Source organism: Telmatherina bonti, assembly GCF_933228915.1.
Source record: "Telmatherina bonti genome assembly, chromosome: 7".
NCBI classification, from domain to species: domain Eukaryota; kingdom Metazoa; phylum Chordata; class Actinopteri; order Atheriniformes; family Telmatherinidae; genus Telmatherina; species Telmatherina bonti.
Window position 1 is genome coordinate 40,535,739 of NC_136625.1, and position 13,474 is coordinate 40,549,212.

General features: G+C 43.2%; 1 protein-coding gene across 1 annotated transcript in view; it reads left to right on the forward strand.

The window, feature by feature from the left end:
• Positions 1 to 13,474, forward strand: part of dlgap1a (discs, large homolog-associated protein 1a) — a gene marked incomplete at its 3' end in the record, with an annotated part of 124,620 nt that overhangs the window by 66,739 nt on the left and 44,407 nt on the right. Inside the window, exon 5 of the mRNA XM_079244090.1 lies at positions 8,038 to 8,162. Coding sequence (XP_079100216.1) covers positions 8,038 to 8,162 — 125 coding nt within the window. The remainder of the gene's footprint in view (positions 1 to 8,037; positions 8,163 to 13,474) is intronic.

The window sequence follows — 13,474 nt, forward strand, 5'->3', positions numbered from 1 at the left end:
CCCAGTCTGGCAAAATGTCCCAGTGTGGTGAAAAGGTCTCCACGTCCCAGTCTGGCAAAATGTCCCAGTGTGGTGAAAAGGTCTCCACCTCCCAGTCTGGAAAAATGTCCCAGTGTGGTGAAAAGGTCTCTGCTTGCCCGTCTGGCAAAACCTCCCTGCGTCCCAGTCTGGAAAAATGTCCCAGTCTGGTAAAAATGTCTCCACGTCCCAGTCTGGCAAAACGTCCCTGCGTCCCAGTCTGGAAAAATGTCCCAGTCTGGTAAAAACCTCTCCACGTCCCAGTCTGGCGAAAACGTCTCTGGGTCCCAGTCTGGCGAAAACGTCTCTGCATCGCAGTCTGGCAAAACGTCCCAGTATGGCAAAACGTCCCAGTATAGCAGAATGTCCCAGTATGGCAAAACGTCCCAGTCTGGAAAAATGTTCCAGTCTGGTAAAAATGTCTCCACGTCCCAGTCTGGCGAAAACGTCTCTGGGTCCCAGTCTGGCGAAGACGTCCCAGTATGGCAAAACGTCCCTGCGTCCCAGTCTGGCAAAACGTCCCAGTCTGGCAAAACGTCCCTGCGTCCCAGTCTGGCAAAATGTCCCAGTGTGTTGAAAAAGGTCTCCACGTCCCAGTCTGGCAAAATGTCCCAGTCTGGCAAAATGTCTCCGTGTCCCAGTCTGGAAAAACATCCCTGCGTCCCAGTCTGGGAAAAACGTCCTGGTCTGGCAAAATGTCCCAGTCTGGCAAAATGTCCCTGCATCCCAGTCTGGAAAAATGTCCCAGTCTGGAAAAATGTCTCCACGTCCCAGTCTGGCGAAAACGTCTCTGCTTCCCCGTCTGGCAAAATTTCGCAGTCTGGTAAAACGTCTCTGCATCCCAGTCTGGTAAAATGTCCCAGTCTGGAAAATCATCTCAGTGTGACAAAACGTCTCCACGTCCCAGTCTGGCAAAATGTCTCCGCGTGCCAGTCTGGCAAAACATCCCAGTCTGGCAAACGTCTCAGTGTCCCAGTCTGGCGAAAATGCGTCTGGTTCCCAGTCTGGTGAAAAATGTCTCCGCGTCCCAGTCTGGCAAAATGTCCCAGTCTGGGAAAACGTCTTCGCGTCCCAGTCTGGCAAACGTCTCCGTGTCCCAGTCTGGCGAAAATGTGTCTGCGTCCCCGTCTGGCAAAATGTCCCAGTCTGGGAAAACGTCTTCGCGTCCCAGTCTGGCAAAACGTCTTCGCATCCCAGTCTGGCAAAACATCCCAGTCTGGCAAAACGTCTCTGCGTCCCAGTCTGGAAACATGTCCCAGTCTGGCGAAAAATGTCTCCGAGTGTCACTCTGGCGAAAACGTCTCTGGGTCCTCGTCAGGCAAAACGTCTCAGTCTGGCAAAATGCCAATGCAGAGCGGGAGCGAGACAACGGAAAAAATGATGGAGATTTAAACCATTTCTCCCGACCGTCATCATGGGTAATGTGAGATCGCTAGCTAACAAAACGGACGAGCTCGAGATGCTAACAAGGTCTCAGAAAGAATACAGAGAGTGCAGTATTATGTGCTTCACCGAGACATGGCTGCATGAACACATCCCTGACTGTAATGTGTCTGTACCGGGCTTTAAAACGGTCCGTGCAGACCGCAGTAGACAACACAGCGGAAAGCTAAAGGGTGGTGGAATTGCAGTGCTGGTTAACCAGAGTTGGTGTCATCCTGGACATGTTACTGTCAAGGAGAAGATATGCACAAGGGACATGGAACTGTTAGCTGTGAGCTTCCGTCCATATTATTTACCCAGAGAGTTTACCTGTGTTATTCTGGTAGCGGTTTATATAATACCTGGTACCGCACCAGACACAGCCTGTGACGTCATCACCTCCGTCGTTGCTCGGCTACAAACACAGCATCCAAACTCATTCATGGCGATCTCCGGAGACTTCAACAACGTCTCCCTCTCTGCAACTCTACCAACATTCCAGCAGTTTGTCAGCTGCTCCACCAGAGAAAATAAGATGTTGGACTTATTTTATGCAAATATGAATAATGTATACAGTTGTTCTGCCCCGCCTCCTTTAGGAAGATCTGACCATAATCTGGTTCTTCTCACCTCCACCTACAAGCCCATCGTTCAGCAGCAACCAGTCATCACAAAGACTATCAAAATCTGGTCTGCTGAAGCTGAAGATGCTCTTAGAGGAGGCTTTGAGGCTACAGACTGGAACATCCTCTGTGAACCTCATGGAGACGACATCAACGCCATGACTGAGTGTGTGACAGATTACATAAACTTCTGTGTGGACAGCATCGTCCCAACAAGAACAGTGAGGTGCTTCCCCAATAACAAACCCTGGATCACCAGTGAGCTGAAAAAGCTGCTGAACATCAAAAAGAAAGCCTTCAGGGATGGAGACAGGGAGTTATTGAGGACAACACAAAAACAACTTAAAACCCAAACTAAGAAGTGCAAGGAGGACTACAGGAAGAAGTTAGAAAGTCAGCTCCAGCAGAATAACCTGAGGGATGTGTGGTCTGGAATGAAGAAGATCACCAGCTTCAAGTTAAAGGGGGACCAGCCTGATGGAGGTCTGGACAGAGCTAATGAGCTGAACATATTCTTCAGCAGGTTCAGTTCACCCCCTACCTCCAGCCCAACAGACCACACACCCTCCATAAGCCCACTGCTTTCCTGTCACGCCTCCAATCTGTCACCCTGCAGCTCAGTCATGGACCAGAACACAGCTTCATCTCCCTCCACATCAGGACATCCTGAGACCTCCACCTTGTTTGTCTCCTGCAATCAGGTTAAGAAGCAACTTGAGAAACTGAACCAGAACAAGGCTGCAGGTCCAGATGGTGTCAGTCCCAGAGTTCTCAAGACCTGCTCAAAACAACTATGTCCGATTCTCCAGCACCTTTTCAACACCAGTCTGAGACAAAATAGAGTCCCAGTGCTGTGGAAAACCTCCTGCCTTGTTCCAGTGCCTAAAAAAACACAACCAGCTGAACCAAGTGACTACAGACCAGTTGCCCTGACATCTCACATCATGAAAGTCCTGGAGAGACTCTTACTGGCTCACCTCAACAAGCAAGTAAACACCTTTCAGGACCCATTCCAGTTTGCATATCGTAATGGACTTGGGGTTGAAGATGCCATCATATACCTGCTCCAGAGAGCACACTCTCATCTGGACCATTCAGGCAGCACTCTGAGGGTCATGTTCTTTCATTTCTCAGTGCTTTTAATACCATTCAGCCTGCTTTGTTATGTGAGAAGCTCCATAAATTCCAGGTGGATACCTCCACAACCACCTGGATCTATGACTACCTCACAAACAGACCCCAGTTTGTGAGACTGAAAGGTTGTGTGTCTGAGATGGAGGTCAGCAGCACTGGTGCACCACAAGGAACTGTACTCTGGCCATTCCTCTTCACTCTGTACACCTCAGACTTCCAGTCCAACTCTGAGTCCTGTCATCTGCAGAAATACTCTGATGACTCTGCAGTTGTGGGGTGTATCAGGGATGGACAAGAAGCAGAGTACAGAGAACTGGTCAGTCAGTTTGTTAAATGGTGCGGTGACAATCATCTCATATTAAATAGCAGCAAAACAAAAGAGATGATCGTTGACTTCAGGAGGAAGAAGAACAAACAAAGCACTGTTTCCATCCTGGGAGAGGAGGTGGAGGTGGTGGAGCCAACAGCTGGCTGAGCACTACCAGTCCAAACGCTTTCAACCATGCCCTGTAGCCTGACTAAGCTAATTTTACTTATTTGGCTCATTGTGCAGAAGGTGGAGGAGTACAAGGTGTCTAACATCCATCAGCTACATGATGTCATGGTGTAGGAAGAAGATTCCAGTATCAACCTGTGCAGCTCTGGTGAACTCTATGTACAAGAGGAAAAAATCTGTGCTGGATGCGGTCCACATAAGTATTGAATCATTGGACACTATATGGACTGTTAACTGTAATGCTGTGCACACTTGTGTTCCCAGCTATTTTCCCAAAAATGTCTGTGTTGAGACAGGCATACAGGCGGCTGGATGGCCGGGCTCTCCCTTAGAGATAGGGTGAGGAGCTCGGTCATCCGGGAGGAGATCAGAGTAGAGCCGCTGCTCCTCCGCATCGAGAGGAACCATTTGAGGTGGCTCGGGCATCTGGTCAGGATGCCTCCTGGACCTCCCTGGTGAGGTGTTCCAGGCACGTCCCTCTGGGAGGAGACCCCGGGGAAGACCCAGGACACGCTGGAGGGATTATATCTCTCGGCTGGCCTGGGAACGCCTCGGGATCCCCCCGCAGAGTTGGCAAATGTGGCTGGGGAGAGGGAAGTCTGGGCTTCCCTGCTTAGGCTGCTGCACCCACGACCCGACCCCGGATAAGCGGCAGAAGATGGAAGAATGAATGGAGAGACTATCTTTAAATTAAATGTTGAATGTCCTTTCCTTTGTCATTTTAATAAGTTATGAAGTGAAGAAGAAAATGCAGTTTGGATTTTTTTATTCATTTTATTTATAAATAAACAAAATGCATGTAAGCTTCGAAAATGAAAAAACATTTTTCTTAATCCATTTTAATTTGGATTATGGTGCAGAACAGCTTCCATACCTTTTAGTCTATGTATGTAAAAATCTTTTTGTTCCCGTCTGAACCCACTGCATGAAGGCTGAAAAATGCAACACTTACACTTGTTTCATAAACTTCTCTTTCTATCCCTTGCCTCCAACCAACCCAGACATTTGGTCATTCTCCCTGAATCTAATTCTGTTTGACGAGTCTTCCTGATACTTCTGCCAAGTGTTTCCTAAGATCAAAATTTTTGTTTTCTTTGTTGCTGCATTAGTAGCTAATGCTGATCTAACCTGACTTATTTTCATGACAGATAAATCTGTCTTTGGGTCTCCTCCATCTCTGTGATACTCCCAAGGAAGTGTTTACTGTAAAGGTGCCTTTGCTCAGACCTCTAATTAAAGATGTCTTTGACCATTTCCTTAAAATTTCTAACAGGAAAAGGGTCAGAAAAAAGGTACTGAACACGCAGCATCGAGTCTCAGAAGAGGACCTGAAACCTACCCGGCCACTTCCACTAGACCTGCTGCATTGGCCCCAGTTTTTACTCTGAAGCCTCCATCTCGCTGCTTCTATCTGCTGATCTGGCCGTCCTCCAGCTCATCTCCAGATAATGCCTGGTCTCAGCAGAAAAACTGGGCTGCTTTTGGACAGGGTCGGGGCAGGTCATCGCTTGCTGTTTGAAGCATCAGCAGAATGATAAGAAAATAGCTGATGGAAAGAGGGTCTTCCACCTTCTGCTGAGCGACAGAGATGTTGAGAAAGTGCTGGGTAGAAAAACTGTTTTCTGTCCAATCTATTAGTGGTTCTGAATTGCATCTATAGGTTACCAATATTAATTTGTACAACTTAATAGTCTTTTTCAAGTAATATGTAATTGCTTAGTGTACATTGAATTTTCATTTAGAGTACAAGTTACATTACTGACATTTGTTGAGTTATTTTAATTGAAAATAACTGTTTAGGTTACTGCTACAATAGCACTGGAACTGCTGTTACTAGCTAAAAGCAAGTAATTACAAATGTACACATAAAACAACCAGACCTGTGCATGTATAGGAAAAGCAAATGGACCCACCCAATTCAAACTTTTAGTACAAGCATCTAGGCATGTATAAAACATTTAGGTAAGTTTTCCAAAAAATAATTATTACTTGTGATTTGATTTTCTTTCTATGTTGTTTTGTTTCTGTTATAATCATTTATCTATAAAATATTAACCTAGCTAAAGTTATTATAACCAATGTTGATGTCTTCATGCTTGCAACATATGCATGACAAAATGTTTAAATTATTAAGTATGAAGTAATATTCTCCTCCCAGAGCTGCCATCTTATTGTGGTGGAGGGGTTTGTGTATCCTGAAGCTCCTAGCAGCTAGGCTATCGGAGGCGTTCTGCCCTGTAGGGTCACCCATGGCAAACAGGGGTCTAGGCGAGGGACCAGACTAAGTCCAGCTCAAAGACACACATTGGTACAAAGGTTTCCTTAATGTGGGTTACTGGGGCCCCCCCTCTGGAGCCAGTCCTGGGCGTGGGGCACGATAGTGAATGTCTGGTGGCTGGGCCTTTGCCCATGGGTCCTGGTCAGGCTCAGCCCAAATAGGTTACATGAGATCTGGAGGGGAGTGATTGGGAGACATGCCCCCCCCCGAACCCAAGTGCTGCTTTGTTGTTGGACTTCTGTGCTCGTCATGGATTGACCTAAACAAATACCATGTTTAACATAAGTGTTCATTTGTACACTCGGCACCAGGACACACAGTCAATGATTGACTTTGTAATCATATCATCTGACTTGCAGCTGCATGCACTCAGGTGAAGAGGGGGTAAGAACTGTCACATGAGTTTGCCCTACCGGTTTACATATATTTTTAAGACTCCAAAAAGGCGTTTTACTGTGTCCCCCTGAAGACCCCCGTGGGAGCTGCTCTTGAAGTATGGGGTACTGGACCCCCTTGTACGAGCTGTCCGGTCCCTGTATGACAGGTGTCAGAGCTTGGTTTGCATTGGTCCGTCGTAAGTCGGATTTGTTTCCAGTGAGGGTTGGACTGAGGTGTTGAGGGGATCCGACTTGGTGGCCTCAGGATTGGGTCTCTGCTTTTGGCAGATGACGTGGTCCTGTTGGCTTCATCTGGTCGTGATCTCCAGCTCTCGCTTTTGCAGCCGAGTGTGAAGCGGCTGGGATGAGAATCAGCACCTCCAAATCTGAGACCATGGTCCTCAGCCGGAATAGGGTGGATTGTCCTCTCCGGGTCGGGAGTCAGGTCCTGCCTCGAGTGGAGGAGCTGAAATATCTCGGGGTCTTGTTCACGAGTGAGGGAAGGATGGAGCGCAATGGACAGGTGGACCAGTGCTGTGCCGGCGAGTACTGCCCAACTCAACTGCCTCAGCTGAGCTCTTCAGAAACCTACGGGTGATGTCACAGAGGTTCTGCCCATCCTTTACATACAGTCTATGGGCAATTTTTTTAAAAAAAATTACATTTTAACTGTCCTTTTCTTTAGTTACAAAATAAGCAGTCTTGAAGAAGAAAATGAAACTGCAGTTTGGATGTTTTATTATTAATTTTATTTATAAGTTTTAAAAAAATGCAAATGAAAATTGCATTTCTGTTCATCCAATTTAATTTGGACCATGGTACAGAATCCCTTCCATAGAAAGTTTGATCAGAAAACATTATTTTAGAGAAAAATATAGATCTGTGCTCACAAACCAGTGGTTTAGCACCATCTACATCAAAGTTCCAATATGAACTCATTTAAAAATCTCTGCATGAAAGACTCCTCTTCACATGCTGTAATACAAATGAAACAGAGGGATGGATGCAGAGCCACACCTGGCAATGATAAATGTCCAGCACAACTAAAAGCTGTCTAACATGGTGCGTGATGTAAACAGTCTGAGAACTCAGACAGCACTGTGGATCTCTGAGACTGCATTTTAACTCAGGCTTAGTTTCCTGCGGCAGGAGCCTTTGGTTTGCCATGTTACTTTGACTCACTGGCAGCAGATAAATGCACTTACCATTTTTGCTGTAGGTGTAATTTTATTTAATCTTTCATCATTTCATCTTGTAGTTTATTTTGGACATTTAAGATATTTAACTAAACTATTTGCAGCAGGAGTTTTTTTGATCTCAAAAAAAGCTTTTGACACTATTGATCATTATATTTAGCTGAATAAATTGGAGCGATATGTAATGAGAGGGGTTGTACTGAAATGGATACAAAGTGACTTAACAGACAACAGTATATGATGATTGGTGAACACAAGTCAGATTGTTTGGATATTGTTTGTGGAGTCCACCAGGGGTCAGTGTTGGTGCCAAAACTCTTTATTCTCTACATACATGATATTTGGAAAGTGTCTGATAGATTGAAACTATCTTGTGCTCTAAAAGAAGGAAACCTTCAGACACTAAAGCAATGTGTTTGTTTTACAGTGTGTTGTGTTGATAATGCAAATTTTCTCCCCTTTTTCTTCTCTCCTGCTTTCTTGCTTGTTGTAGTTTCATCCTGTATCACCACCTATAAGAAAACCCCTCCACCAGTGCCACCACGAACCTCCACCTGCTCTGCAGCCTCCAAGCCTTACATCTCCATCACAGCACAGAGCAGCACTGAGTCTGCACAGGTACGGCAACATGACAGGGCTTATTCTCAACCAACCATTTTTTTATGAATGTGATGCAAATACCGACCTGATCATATGAGAGTGACACGTCATATCCGAAAAACTGAGTCAAACATGGCAAGTGAGATAATGAATAGAATTTCTCTCCTCTGAAGTGAAACATTTCTCTGTGGTCTTGTGGGACTAATCCAGGTTAAAAGTCTCTGTGTGGATAAAATAAGAGGCAGGGAATAAAAGGAAGGGAACTTGAAAAAGATGTTACAATATGGTTCTGGCAAGCAGGAAGAAATATTTTAAAGGTAGCATAAAGCATTATGAAAACAAAATCTAGTCTGACCTCTAGGTCAGGTCTAAAGACACTGTACCTCCCACCTCAGAGAAACAACATAACAGATCACAGCATGTCTTTTATTACTGAGAAGACTGTTGGTCAATGTCCTTCAGCTTCAGATCATTGATCTCTACAGGTCTCTGACGGTTCTACCACAGTCAGGCAGGGCTCTGGACTAAGGCTGGCCAATGTCAACGCCTGAATTCTGTTGGAGACTCTAGAATACATCATTATTATTATCCTCATCACAAGTAATACTACTGTTATTGTTAGTGTTATTATCAATACTGTTACTATGATTCTATGAGTGTGGGTGTGCGTGAGTAGGAAGGGGGGAGTGGGGTGACGGGGGCAGCGGGGTGTTGTGCCATTTAGGCCTGAGTGCTCCTAGTCTCCATCTATCCCTGCGTTCCCCTTTTTTAGAACAAATATCTACATTAAAAGCCAATATTTAGGTGTATATGAAGCAATATTGTTTATGAAAAATGTAAACAAAATTAAAAGCAAACTGATTTACATTTGAAATAAGGCAGATTATGTAAGCAGTATATAATTTTTTCACAAAAAGCATAAAGGATGGCAAAGAAGTGATTCTTTAGTAAACAGCTTGAAATCTTCCAGATTGTAACTCCATACAAGAACATAACTCCATACGGAAACATAACTCCACACGGGAACGTAACTACATACTGGATTCTAACTTTATAATGAAACATAACTCCATATGGGAATTTCATGCCATACGGGAACTTAACTCCATACGGAAACATAACTCCATACGGAAACATAACTTTATACTGAAACATAACTCCATACGGAACATAACTCCATACGGGAACTAAACACCATACGGAACATAACTCCATACGGAACATATCTCCATACGGAAACATAACTTTATTCTGAAACATAACTCCATACGGAACATAACTCCATACGGGAACATAACTCCATACGGGAACATAACTCCATACGGGAACATAACTCCATACGGAAACATAACTCCATACGGGAACATAACTCCATACGGAAACATAACTCCATACGGAACATATCTCCATACGGAAACATAACTTTATTCTGAAACATAACACCATACGGAACATAACTCCATACGGGAACATAACTCCATACAGAAACATAACTTTATACTGAAACATAACTCCATACGGAAACATAACTTTATACTGAAACATAACTCCATACGGGAACATAACTCCATACGGGAACATAACTCCATACGGAAACATAACTCCATACGGGAACTAAACACCATACGGAACATAACTCCATACGGGAACATAACTCCATACGGAAACATAACTCCATACGGGAACATAACTCCATACGGGAACATAACTCCATACGGGAACTAAACACCATACGGGAACTTAACTCCATACGGAAACATAACTCCATACGGAAACATAACTTTATACTGAAACATAACTCCATACGGGAACGTAACTACATACTGGATTCTAACTTTATAATGAAACATAACTCCATATGGGAATTTCATGCCATACGGGAACTTAACTCCATACGGAAACATAACTCCATACGGAAACATAACTTTATACTGAAACATAACTCCATACGGAACATAACTCCATACGGGAACTAAACACCATACGGAACATAACTCCATACGGAACATATCTCCATACGGAAACATAACTTTATTCTGAAACATAACTCCATACGGAACATAACTCCATACGGGAACATAACTCCATACGGGAACTAAACACCATACGGGAACATAACTCCATACGGGAACATAACTCCATATGGAAACATAACTCCATACGGGAACATAACTCCATACGGAAACATAACTCCATACGGAACATATCTCCATACGGAAACATAACTTTATTCTGAAACATAACACCATACGGAACATAACTCCATACGGGAACATAACTCCATACAGAAACATAACTCCATACGGAAACATAACTTTATACTGAAACATAACTCCATACGGAACATAACTCCATACGGGAACTAAACACCATACGGAACATAACTCCATACGGAACATATCTCCATACGGAAACATAACTTTATTCTGAAACATAACTCCATACGGAACATAACTCCATACGGGAACATAACTCCATACGGGAACTAAACACCATACGGGAACATAACTCCATACGGGAACATAACTCCATACGGAAACATAACTCCATACGGGAACATAACTCCATACGGAAACATAACTCCATACGGAACATATCTCCATACGGAAACATAACTTTATTCTGAAACATAACACCATACGGAACATAACTCCATACGGGAACATAACTCCATACAGAAACATAACTCCATACGGTAACATAACTCCATACGGGAACATAACTCCATACGGGAACATAACTCCATACGGAAACATAACTCCATACGGAAACATAACTCCATACGGGAACATAACTCCATACGGGAACATAACTCCATACGGGAACTAAACACCATACGGGAACATAACTCCATACGGGAACATAACTCCATACGGAAACATAACTCCATACGGGAACATAACTCCATACGGAAACATAACTCCATACGGGAACATAACTCCATACGGGAACATAACTCCATACGGAAACATAACTCCATACGGGAACTAAACACCATACGGGAACATAACTCCATACGGGAACATAACTCCATACGGGAACATAACTCCATACGGAAACATAACTCCATACGGAAACATAACTCCATACGGGAACTAAACACCATACGGGAACATAACTCCATACGGGAACATAACTCCATACGGGAACATAACTCCATACGGAAACATAACTCCATAAGGGAACATAACTCCATACGGGAACATAACTCCATACGGAAACAGAACTCCATACGGAAACATAACTCTATACGGAACATATCTCCATACGGATACGTAACTACATACGGAACATATCTCCATACGGAAACATAAATCCATACGGAAACATAACTCTATACGGAACATATCTCCATACGGAAACGTAACTACATACGGAACATATCTCCATACGGAAACATAACTCCATACGGAAACGTAACTACATACGGAACATATCTCCATACGGAAACATAACTCCATACGGAAACAGAACTCCATACGGAAACATAACTCTATACGGAACATATCTCCATACGGAAACGTAACTACATACGGGAACTTAACTGCGTATGGAAATATAACTCTGTCTGGAAAAAATAGTCCATACAGGAACATAAGTCCATACGGAAACATAACTCCATACGGGAACTAAACACCATACGGAACATAACTCCATACGGGAACATAACTCCATACGGGAACATAACTTTATTCTGAAACATAACTCCATACGGAAACATAACTCCATACGGGAACTAAACACCATACGGAAACATAACTCCATACGGTAACATAACTCCATACGGAAACATAACTCCATACGGGAACATAACTTTATTCTGAAACATAACTCCATACGGAAACATAACTCCATACGGGAACTAAACACCATACGGAAACATAACTCCATACGGGAACATAACTTTATTCTGAAACATAACTCCATACGGGAACATAACTTTATTCTGAAACATAACTCCATACGGAAACATAACTCCATACGGAAACATAACTCCATACGGGAACTAAACACCATACGGAAACATAACTCCATACGGAAACATAACTCCATACGGGAACATAACTCCATACGGGAACATAACTCCATACGGAAACATAACTCCATACGGGAACATAACTTTATTCTGAAACATAACTCCATACGGGAACATAACTTCATTCTGAAACATAACTCCATACGGAAACATAACTCCATACGGGAACATAACTCCATACGGAAACATAACTCCATACGGGAACATAACTTTATTCTGAAACATAACTCCATACGGGAACATAACTTTATTCTGAAACATAACTCCATACGGAAACATAACTCCATACGGGAACTAAACACCATACGGAAACATAACTCCATACGGAAACATAACTCCATACGGGAACATAACTCCATACGGAAACATAACTCCATACGGGAACATAACTTTATTCTGAAACATAACTCCATACGGGAACATAACTTTATTCTGAAACATAACTCCATACGGAAACATAACTCCATACGGGAACATAACTCCATACGGAAACATAACTCCATACGGGAACATAACTTTATTCTGAAACATAACTCCATACGGGAACATAACTTTATTCTGAAACATAACTCCATAAGGAAACATAACTCCACACGGGAACGTAACTACATACTGGATTCTAACTTTATAATGAAACATAACTCCATATGGGAATTTCATGCCATACGGGAACTTAACTCCATACGGAAACATAACTCCATACGGAAACATAACTCTATACGGAACATATCTCCATACGGGAACGTAACTCCATACGGAACATATCTCCATACGGAAACATAACTCCATACGGAAACATAACTCTATACGGAACATATCTCCATACGGAAACATAACTCCATACGGAAACATAACTCCATACGGAACATATCTCCATACGGAAACATAACTCCATACGGAAACATAACTCCATACGGAACATATCTCCATACGGAAACATAAATCCATACGGAAACATAACTCCATACGGAACATATCTCCATACGGAAACATAAATCCATACGGAAACATAACTCCATACGGAACATATCTCCATACGGAAACAGAACTCCATACGGAAACATAACTCTATACGGAACATATCTCCATACGGAAACGTAACTACATACGGGAACTTAACTGCGTATGGAAATATAACTCTGTCTGGAAAAAATAGTCCATACGGAAACATAACTCCATACGGAAACATAACTCCATATGGAACATATCTCCATACGGAAACATAAATCCATACGGAAACATAACTCCATACGGAACATATCTCCATACGGAAACAGAACTCCATACGGAAACA